Here is an 11,727-nt window from a genome sequence, read left to right on the forward strand (position 1 = left end):
AAAAAAAAAAAAAAAAGAAAAGAAAATAATGACTTGTTTAAAATGAAATTTTAAATTTGAGATTTTTTTTTTTTTTTTTTTGAGACAGAATCTCGCTCTGTGGCCCAGGGTGGAGTGCAGTGGCGCGATCTTGGCTCACTGCAAACTCTGCCTCCTGGGTTCACGCCATTCTCCTGCCTCAGCCTCTCCGAGTAGCTGGGACTACAGGCGCCCGCCACCACGCCCGGCTATTTTTTTGTATTTTTAGTAGAGACGGGGTTTCACCGTGTTATCCAGGATGTTCTTGATCTCCTGACCTCGTGATCCGCCAGCCTCGGCCTCCCAAAGTGCTGGGATTACAGGCGTGAGCCACCGCGCCCGGCCAAATTTTAGATTTTTATCTCATGTTATGATTCTAAAAATAATACGTTTCTCTCATACTTTATTTTCAGGTACAAAAGTTGCAAGAAGCAGCTGAAATAGTAAAAAGCAGATGCGAAAATTTGCTACATAAAAATAACCAAATAACAAAAACCAAAAATAAAAATGTAGCGAAGGTACGTTTGGAATTCAAATAAAATAATTAATATTTTATATATTTTTTACTTTATGAATAGTACACAAATTCATTCATTTTGGTCATTTTCTCTAGTTCATACTTAGGCTAAGGACTAGTCTGAACCTCTGTAAGAGTTTGTTTTCCAAGGAAATAATGTTTCTTCCAGGCTGGGAATGTTGTTCGTTTATGTGAATGTTTTTTCACTTTTTTGTTACTATTTGGAAAATAGCATAAATGTTTAATTTTTCTGATGCAAGAGTGGACTTTAAATAGCTCAAAAAATGGTTATCAATCAGAAGTATACAAACCTAAGTACCTCTCATTTTTAATCTCACCCTTTTTTTCTGGTTATAAATCTTTTACATCTGAAAAAGCAAAGCCAATATCTGCTAAATGCATTTTTGAAGAAAAATAATATCTTTTAAAAAACCATCATTTCCTTTTATTTGTTCTGTTGCAACAGAATGAAGGGAAGGCCAGTGTTGGCAAGTTATGATGTTTTTGGAATATTTTAAAGTTTTTAAATGAAACCTCATCTCTGTGTGGGTTTTTTGTTGTTTTGGTAAAGAAGCACTGAAAGTTGTAGGATGCTGACTCCTGGCAGCAGAGGTCATGCGATGTTAGTGGTCGCTTCCATCTGAATCTAATAAGGTTACTCTCTCTGGGTTGCTCCCCTATCTTAGGATTGAGAAGTCAGAGCAAGGCAATAATGTGAAGAAGAGGTCAGCCAGGGCAAGCATCCTCCAGTTATACAGAAATAAAGATAGCCCACTGAATGCACAACTTACTGCTTTCATGGAATTACTTTTCACCTATTTTTAGCAGGCCAGTGAATAAACCATTTCATGTCTTTTGGTCTCATTTGCTCATGAAACATACTAGTGCAAATGTCTCCTTTTCTGCTAGGCAGCACTGTAAATAAAAGCATATTTTACAATCCTGTTCAAATGACAGAAAGGGCTGGAGCCTGTCTTTTTCAGATACTGTGAGGTCACAATGTTTTCTTACTGGTATTTAACAAGACAACTATTTTTTTTAAATGAAATTTTTCTTTTTCTTACTTCACTGTTTTAAGTCTCCTGGTTTTCTCATGGCCTCTAAGATGTTTTAGAGACACTGAGGGATCCTTTGTTCTGGTTTTATCTTTCCTGATCAAGAATGCCAGATACTACACAGAAACTATTAGATGTTCCTGTCTCAGGGAAAGAGTCTGGCTATTTTTTGTAATTAGCAGTGCAAACATTTCTTAAGGTTGCTGCTTTTCACCTCTCCACAAAAGTGCTGCAGTGAGGAACTGCAGTAGCCAAAACAGATTAATGTAGATGAAATTAGAGAGATTTGTTGATAGTAACATTAATGGCCAAATTAAAGGCAAGTGAGAACTGATGATACTGGCTATTTTTAAATAATATACAGTAAACCCTATCAGTTTTGGCTAAGATGAGTGAAGCAAGCTGCTCTAATTTAGGTAAGTATCTGAGTTATAAGATTGAATGACTAAAAGTGACAATTCCTTTAGAACCTATAGCTGGACAGTAGACAACTACAGCTTTATTAGTAATGATTATTAGTGATAATCTATGCTTGAATATAATGCCAGGATTTTAAAAATTTGCTTTTAAAAATTAGTTAAACATCCACCCTGTCAGCTAATTTACCCTATTTATGTGCTCAACAAACTTTTTGAAAACTAAAGTCTACCCCGCTTTTTAGTTACACATTCTTATTTAACAGAGTTTAAATTAATATTTATTCAGTTGTGTTCTTATTTAAAGCCATTATACCTAAAATACTTATGTTACAAGCATATCTAGTATTTAAGATAATAAAAATATTAATGCTGAATGTGTGATCTTGCACTTATTTCCCTACTGCCACAACTCAGATGAGAGGCCAGATGGAGTCTCATCTGAAGGAGTTAGAGCGTGCCTGCGATTCCTTGACGGCGGTGGAACGGAGGCTTCACGAGTGTCAGGAGAGTCTGCAGTGCTGCAAGGGGAAGTGTGCAGACCAGGAACATACCATTAGGGAGCTTCAGGGCCAGGTGTCCAGCCGTCCTTCTGAGTTTTGCTAAATGTGTTAAAAGAATGCTTTGGAATGATTTCACCAGTTGAGGGCACTCATGTCAGGGCTTGATTTTTAAATTCCCATCTACTTAGTTCGTAAAACATCATTTTCATGCAGATACTATAATACTGTTTTGCAAGGTATTTTTTTAGTATTTTATGGTGAAAAATTGGTAATTAAAATTCCTATTTTAGTTTATTCTTGCCAATCTATAGACATTTGAAGACATGGTAATAGAATGAGAGAAGGAGCAAAGTTATACTTACATATATGTTCCTTGATGTAAGGATAAGGTAAATTATTGAAACTTACATTACAAAAATTGAATTTATTTTAATTAGAATTGTACGTCAAGTTTTTTGGGATATTTTTCAGTCTGTTTTTTTTCCTGTTTTACTTTTTATACCATCAGAATATGGATCAGGTGTATCCTGTTAGTAGCCACATAGCCTTCTCCTAGCTCAATGCCTAGAACATAGCAAGCACTCAATATTTTTTTAATTAATGAATTTTTTTTTAAAGGAGCAGTCCAAGGGTGGCAACAAGTCTTTTTTCTTTTACTTTCAAGACAGTTTTAGGAAGCATTCCCTGTCTATCTTCCAAATATAATCTGGATTCTAATTTTGCAAAAAACCAAATACTGCCTTTTCTCACTTAGTAAGTGGGAACTAAATGATGAGAACACGTGGACACATGGAGAAGAACAACACACACTGGGGCCTTTCAGAGGGTGGAGAGTGGGAGGAGGGGGAGGGTCAGGAAAAATAACTAACAGGTACTAGGCTTAATACCTAGTCAATGAAATAATGTGTACAACAAACCCCCATAACACAAGTTGACCTGTGTAACAAACCTGCATTTGTACCCCTGAACTTAAAAGTTAGATAAAAATATGCAGACAAAATTTTAGAGTTTAAATTCCTGAGAAGAGATTTTTCTAGTAAAATATCAAATGACATAGATTAGCCTAAATTACTAATTCAAATTATGAGAAAAAAATTTTTTCCTTAAAGCTTCTTACATTATTTAGAGCAGATTTTGAAGCAGTGGGAAGAATATTCTATCTTGGCATGGGTGAGTGTGTCTTTGGTTGATTTGTTTACTTCACTTTGCATCTCAAAAAAATATGTATTTTACTTACAGTTTCGACCTCACATATACTCAATTATTAATCAGTATTTTTAGGTGAAACAGAAAACCGTAAGAGAAACCCTAGGTATCAAAAAATAGGAGATTAATACTGTTTAAAATTTTCCTATTTCAACTTAACAAAATAAATATCTTTCTTCAATAAGGTGTTGTTCAAAGTGTTTTAACTGCCGTCATCCTGAATTTTTTTTTAGTTGGTTATTTTCCAATACAGGCAACATAGCCAGGAATTTAAAACTTCATTTTAACAGTGTAACATTTTCTTGGTGTCTTTCTGTGTAAGAGTAGTAACATTTATACCTTTTCGTTGCTTGTGGTTGTTCTAACAATAAATTATGTGGATTTCTTTGGAAGTTGATTGTGAAGAAAGTGACTAAGAAAACTTTTTCTTTTAGGTTGATGGAAATCACAATCTTCTGACAAAGCTTTCTCTGGAAGAGGAAAACTATCTCATTCAGTTGAAGTGTGAAAACCTTCAACAGTAAGTATTAAATTACTTAACATTGCTGCTGCGTATTTCTCTGCACACTAAAATTTTAAAATATATGTTTTCTGTAAAAAGAAAATTAGAACAGATGGACGCAGAAAATAAAGAACTTGAGAAGAAGCTGGCAAATCAAGAAGAATGTCTTAAGCACAGCAATCTTAAGTTTAAAGCGAAATCTGCAGAATATACAGCATTGGCCAGACAACTGGAAGCCGCTTTAGAAGAAGGAAGACAAAAGGTATGCATGGCCTTTATTTAGAAACTTTTTAATTCATTTACCGAAGAGTCATCTTTTTAAACATCTTGCCGAACCTGTAGTTATTGTTTTTGTCCTGATGACAGGGTGAAGGGAGCAATTACATTTTTGTTCTTTAACTATCTTCCCTTTCAAGCAAAACAGATATATTGCTAGGCTAGAGTTACTTCACTAGATAAATGGTAATGTGGCTGGGGAAAGGGCAGAGATGGAAAATACTTTGAAGACATAATCTCCTCCCATACCTTTTTTATATACAACCAAATTGAATCTGCACATAATTGAAAATTTTTGTTTTGATCAGGATTCAGTGAGCTGTAAAGTTCAAGTCCCTTTTGACAAATATTGTTGCATAGATAAATACATACAATATTAAATTTCAGTTACATCCATTAGGTTAGCATTCAATGAATACTTCAGTATCAGGCAATCTGCTAGTGCTTGAGATGCAAAGATGAATAAGACCTGGCCTTAGCTCTCAGCACTCTCATAGTCTGGTAGGGTTCAGCCTAAGTGCGTTTTAGAAATGCCAGGTATGCTCTCAGATTCCTTCCTGAATGGAAGAATTCAGAGTCCCAGAGGTATGTCTGCCCCCTCCTTTCCCTCCTGCTACAGTGGAATATGGGGCTATCTGTAGTTTCTGCCCACGTGAGAGTGCCATCACTGCCCTGTTACCATTGCCCACACTGAGGGGACGGCGCCAAGGGCGTCAATGTTTGTCCTAAGGGCCCTTTCTCCCATAGCTTCAGATCACACTGGCATCTCTCATGCATAATTGTGCTTGGAATATGTACAGAAGAAATCTTTATAATAACTTAGAACCGAGTTCATAGGAATTAGGTTGGAGGACAGTCCTTTCCACTAGCTCCTTGTTTGGATCAGTCCCTGCCTCTACTCTCATTCTAGTGGCTCCAGCCCAGCATTCTTACAAATAGGCTTCCACATATCTGATTCCTTAGATGAACATAACTAAGCTAGACTTCCTGCTAAAATAAGTAATCAGAGAAATATGAAAATTCAAATTCAGACGAGTTTGGAAGTGAATAGGTGAAGAACCAGTCTCTGTGTTTGTGTGTGTGTGTTTGTAGGCAGTGTGTATACCAATTCCTACTCCCAGTTCTATTAATCCAAGTGTATAGTGAGTATTTAACAAGAAATTTCTATGTTCCGTCACTGCTCTTAACACCCTGGTGAATATAAATGCTATAAAAATGGTAATTGGTCTCAGTCTGTTTTTAAAATATATTGTTGGAGGAAACACCTACCTAAGTCACAGAGCAGTGAAAATGTATACATCTCTTCCATCTCAAGCCAATTTTGCAGATATTTAATGCTGCGAAGATAAGTATAGTACATACTTACACTATAAGTGCTTCTTCAAGACAGAACATCTTTAAACTTGGATATAACATACAAGTAATATCTGTTTAGAAAAAAGGTACAATATAATTGTCAAGGCTTTAAATCATATTTTAAAGAAAGCACTTTATTTTACTCTTTTGATAAAAATTACAGGTTGCTGAAGAAATAGAGAAAATGTCATCTAGAGAGAGTGCTTTACAAATTAAAATATTAGATCTGGAAACTGAGCTTAGAAAGAAAAATGAAGAACAAAATCAACTTGTTTGCAAAATGAACAGTGTAAGTATAAGCATGGCTTAACATATTATAAAAGATAACATTTAACATTCTTACCATGTAGAAAATACAAAGTGAGTGAATCAAGGCTATTGTTTTACTGATAACATTAGAAATAACAAGCAATATAAGACATAAAAAATAAAAATGTTATGCCAAATAATTTATTATTCTGCCTCCTTGGATGGCATGTATTGCATTGTCCTCAAATCTCATCAAATCTCATCAGGCCCTTTCCCTACATATTACTTTTGCAATGACAACTGCTTAATGAAAATTACAGATATAATCTACTTGATTTCATCCTGATATGAATTTTTCATTTTTTAAAGATAAACACAATTTAAACTGTTATTACAAGTGATTTTATATCTGTCTTGAATAATTAATATTTTGTTTTAGAAAGTTATTTTGTATTAAACATTCAGTATTGTTAGATATACATGTGAGACGGATGCTTTGGTCCATGCAGCCATGAAATGAAAATACCAAATTGACTGTGTTTAATTATTCTTCTGTTTTTTTTTTTCCTGAATACTCATGAAACAGTCAATTGGCATAGAATATTCTGAAAGCTAGCATTACTCATGGTTAAATTACGTAATAACTGTCTACTAGATAATGACATAGAGAATAATGATACTGTGTTTTTTCCAGGATCCAAAGACTCCATGAAATCTATTTTTTTATTCCCAAGTGTCTAAAAAGTTGAAAACCTAAAAGATTCAAGAGTTAAATGATTTTTGACATGCACAATTTGATTTTATTGCCATCAAAAGTTTCATGACAACTTAATCAGAACAAAACATTGATCACCTTTAATTTAGCACAGGTCTTCCATTTATTTCTAAACTTTTTTTTAACTCACCGTTTGACTTTCTGATATTGTAAAATATGTGTGCTATTTTTTGTGTAATTGAAGCCTCTGAAAAAATAAATGAGGTGGGTTTTGCTGTAATGTCCCTAGTACTTGGCTAAAGCTAGTAAAATAAATAGATCCCATTCACAATTGCTACAAAGAGAATAAAATACCTAGGAATCCAACTTACAAGGGATGTGAAGGACCTCTTCAAGGAGAACTACAAACCACTGCTTAAGGAAATAAGAGAGGACACAAACAAATGGAAAAACATTCCATGCTTATGAATAAGATGAATCAAGATCATGAAAATGGCCATACTCCCCAAAGTAATTGATAGATTCAATGCTATCCCCATCAAGCTACCGTTGACTTTCTTTACAGAATTAGAAAAAACTACTTCAAATTTCACATGGAACCAAAAAAGAGCCCACATAACCAAGACAGTCCTAAGCAAAAAGAACAAAGCTGTAGGCATCACGCCATCTGACTTCAAACTATACTACAAGGCAACAGTAACCAAAATAGCATGGTACTGGTGCCAAAACAGATATATAGACCAATGGAACAGAACAGAGGCCTCAGAAGTAACACCACAAATCTACAACGATCTGGTATTTGACAAACCTGACAAAAACAAGCAATGGGGAAAGGATTCCCTATTTAATAAATGGTGTTGGGAAAACTGGCTAGCCATATGCAGTAAACTGAAACTGGATCCCTTCCTTACACCTTATACAAAAATTAACTCAAGATGGATTAAAGACTTAAATGTAAGACCTAAAACCATAAAAACCCTAGAAGAAAACCTAGGCAATACCATTCAGGACATAGTCATGGACAAAGACTTCATGACTAAAACACCAAAAGTAATGGCAGTAAAAGCCAAAATTGACAAATGGGATCAAGTTAAAGAGCTTCTGCACAGCAAAAGAAACTATCATCAGAATGAACATGCAACGGACAGAATGGGAGAAAATTTTTGCAATCTATCTATCTGACAAAGGGCCAATATCCAGAATCTACAAATAACTTAAATTTATAAGAAAAAAACAACCCCATCAAAAAGTGGGCAAAAAATATGAACAGACACTTCTCAACAGAAGACATTTAGGCAGCCAAAAAACATATGAAAAAAAGCTCATCATCACTGGTCATTTAGAGAAATGCAAATCAAAACTACAGTGAGATACCATCTCACACCAATTAGAATGTCAATCATTAAAAAGTCAGGAAACAACAGATGCTGGAGAGGATGTGGAGAAATAGGACGCTTTTACACTGTTGGTGGGAGTGTAAATTAGTTCAGCCACTGTGGAAGACAGTGTGGCGATTCCTCAAGGATCTAGAACCAGAAATACCATTTAACCCAGCAATCCTATTACTGGGTATATACCCAAAGGATTATAAATCATTCTACTATAAAAACACATGCACACATATGTTTACGGTGGCACTATTCACAATAGCAAAGACTTGGAGCCAACCCAAATGCCCATCAATGATAGACTGAATAAAGAAAATGTGGCACATACACACCATGGAATACTATGCAGCCATAAAAAAGGATGAGTTCACGTCCTTTGCAGGGACGTGGATAAAGCTGGAAACCATCATTCTCAGCAAACTAACACAAGAACAGAAAACCAAACACCACATGTTCTCATAAGTGGGAGTTGAACAATGAGAACACATGGATACAGGGCAGGGAAGATCACACACCAGGGCCTGTCAGGGCATGGGGGGCTAGGGGAGGGATAGCATTAGTAGAAATACCTAATGTAGATGACGGGTTGATGAGTGCAGTGAACCACCATGGCACGTGTATACCTATGTAACCAACCTGTATGTTCTACACATGTATCCCAGAACTTAAAGTATAATAAAGAAAAATTAAAAAAAAATAAAGATCTGATGTTTTGTTAAACCTGATAATTTTTGTACTAGTAAAATTCTAGAATTCTAAGCATAGATTTAAACATTGCTGAAAAATGAGTTTGTGTGTTTTATGCCTTCCAGGGAACAGTTAAGTGGGCAGTATTTATTTAATATACCTGCTTCAGCCCCATTTGAATTGTAAGCACTCTGAAAGCATAGTCGTCTATATCCCTGGTGTCTCTCACAGTGCCCTGCTCACCTGCAGGCCTTTTTGTATTTTCTGTCCAAGTACCCTAATGGGGTGGTGCAGAATGGATGTACAGATCTGAGGATGACCTCAGCAGCTTAATCCAAGGCACCCCTCCTGAAGCCTGAAATGTCTTTGAAGTCTTATGTATTATCCTAAAATCCATTGACATTTTACATTCTACCCTACAAAATAAGTATGTGTTACGATTTTTCTTTCCAAATTGTTGAGTAAAACTCATTGTATTCATCCTGTGACTTTGTACTGCCCAGCCTAGCTCATTGTTTTTTACCTGCCCCATTTGCTGAGCTGGGCATTGCTCAGTTTCAGAAGGTATCACGTGTCATTGAACACCTGATATGAAGGATGTAAAATTTCTCTCTTTTCTATCTAGGTGTCTATATTTTAATTGGAAGCTAGATGATATTTGCAACCTGTCTTCATCTAAAGCATTGTCAGTGAACTCACCTACTCAGGAATTCATATGCACCTTAGTTAAAAAAAAATGTATTGCGGTTTTAAATTTTTTCCTCAAAGAACCACTGTAATATGAAGAATTCTTTTTATTTTTTAAGGGATTCTAAAAATAAAATGTTCACATTATCAAAACTAGAATTCTATCAACTTTTAAGACATTTAATTATTTTGGAATAAAATGTGAATTTTTAGACAGAAAATGGCAAAAACTAGTATGAAAATATATCATGTTACATGTGAAATTATGACAGTTGTTAAAGAACCTATTAAGTTAGTCATGTTAAATATGTAATAATTTGGGGCTAAATGAATGTGTATTATAAATTATATCAGTGAAGATCAACTGTATGTGCTTTAATTATTTTAAAGAAGAGTAAGCTCTAAGAATGAACACATCAGATGTGAGTATTCTTTTAAAAAATCAAAAAATTATCTAGTTATTGTATATCTGTTTTTAGTATTATGACTCTGGTCCTTTGGAATGAATGCTATTATTACTTATCTGTATTTTTTTCCTTTTTTCTTTAGAAAGCACAACATCAGGAAGTGTGTTTGAAAGAAGTACAAAATAGTCTTGAGAAGTCGGAAAATCAAAATGAGAGTATTAAGAATTATTTACAGTTTCTTAAAACTTCTTATGTAACAATGTTTGAATAAATTGTCAAACTTATTTTCTCTAGGAGATTTTTATTATGAGTCTAAAATGTGATTAGGTAAAAAAATAAATATACTACCAGTTACATCTAATACTACCAGGTGAAACTTTAAAATAGGATAGTTGTTACTATTCCTGTTTGCCAGATAATTCTTATTTATCTCTGGTTTAATTTATTTTAAAATTAAATTGGTTAGAATATTTTTCTCACACATACACATGGAAGTCAGATTCATTCTTTGTGATGTTTGTAGCCACCATTCAATCAAGTGAATTTGTAGTAAGTCTTGGTCAATATGATTTTAAATAATGTATATAATTGTTTTGTATTGTGATATATAAATATAATGTAAAATATTCTGAATTTTAATTTTTAATAATGGTGTAATTACATACTTTCTAAAGCTACTAAATGTCTCAATATACTACACTTAATATTGTTTCACATATATGCTGAGTTGCCATTATAATTTCTGTTAGGTTTTAAGTATACAATTTTAAGTCATCGCTATTAAGTACCAACTGCTAATGACAGATGAAAATGTGGTCATACATTCTTTCTTTATAAAGAATAGACATTCAGGCCGTCTTCAATTTGTAGTCTCTTTTATTCGTTTTATACTAATGATTATCTGATATTATTATTATTTTAGACATTCTAGAGCCCCTTAGTTAAATAAAAGATTAAAGGGGAACAGTTTATCCCACCCTTTCCATGGCCAACTCACATGGGGATGATCAAAATAAGCACTCTTAACATCAAGAAGGTTTAAAATAAGGTCTTTAGTATTGGGATAAAATTTTCCAAGTTGAAAAAGAACTTGTTTGCTATAATCTCCCACTGTGTGTGCCAAGGCAGGATACTCTAAAAGGGGATGACGTGGTTTACAAAGGATCAAGTAACAGTGACTCCTCTTGGACAATGACTTGAGAACTGTTAATTCAGAGGAACACTCAGGTCTTAAAAGATCACTAAAAAAGGCAGGTTGTGAACTACACAGTTCCAGCCTATGAACCGAAGTATCTCTTTAAGATGTTTTATGCTCTTTTTCCGATCAGAGATGGGGACCTGGTCCCCTCTGATCCCCTCACTTTTAAGACTGTCATATCATCCACAGATGCTTACTTTCTAGTGACCCAATTTCTTTATAGTATTTTTCTTAAAATAGCAAAATACAGAGTGTCAGAACTGGCCACACTTTTTACCCAACAATTGCTAACAAGATCAGTGTCACTTTAAAAAAAATCTTTTATTTATTTATTTATTTATTTTTATTTTTATTTTTTTTAATTATAATTTAGGTTTTAGGGTACATGTGCACAATGTGCAGGTTTTTTACATATGTATCCATGTGCCATGTTGATTTCCTGTACCCATTAACTTGTCATTTAGCATTAGGTATATCTCCTAATGCTGTCCCTCCCCCCGCCCCACCCCACAACAGTCCCCGGAGTGTGATGTTCCCCTTCCTGTGT

General features: G+C 34.5%; 1 protein-coding gene across 1 annotated transcript in view; it reads left to right on the forward strand.

The window, feature by feature from the left end:
• Positions 1 to 10,117, forward strand: part of ODF2L (outer dense fiber of sperm tails 2 like) — a 55,766-nt gene extending 45,649 nt beyond the window's left edge. The window contains exons 14-20 of the mRNA XM_032155463.2: positions 421 to 536; positions 2,424 to 2,582; positions 3,641 to 3,679; positions 4,150 to 4,235; positions 4,317 to 4,479; positions 6,013 to 6,138; positions 6,793 to 10,117. Of these exons, the coding sequence (XP_032011354.1) occupies positions 421 to 536; positions 2,424 to 2,582; positions 3,641 to 3,679; positions 4,150 to 4,235; positions 4,317 to 4,479; positions 6,013 to 6,138; positions 6,793 to 6,810 (707 nt within the window). The 3' untranslated portion in view covers positions 6,811 to 10,117. The remainder of the gene's footprint in view (positions 1 to 420; positions 537 to 2,423; positions 2,583 to 3,640; positions 3,680 to 4,149; positions 4,236 to 4,316; positions 4,480 to 6,012; positions 6,139 to 6,792) is intronic.
• Positions 10,118 to 11,727: the final 1,610 nt, after the last annotated feature.

The sequence above is a fragment of the Hylobates moloch genome, unplaced genomic scaffold (assembly GCF_009828535.3).
Source record: "Hylobates moloch isolate HMO894 unplaced genomic scaffold, HMol_V3 SCAFFOLD_5, whole genome shotgun sequence".
Lineage (NCBI taxonomy): Eukaryota > Metazoa > Chordata > Mammalia > Primates > Hylobatidae > Hylobates > Hylobates moloch.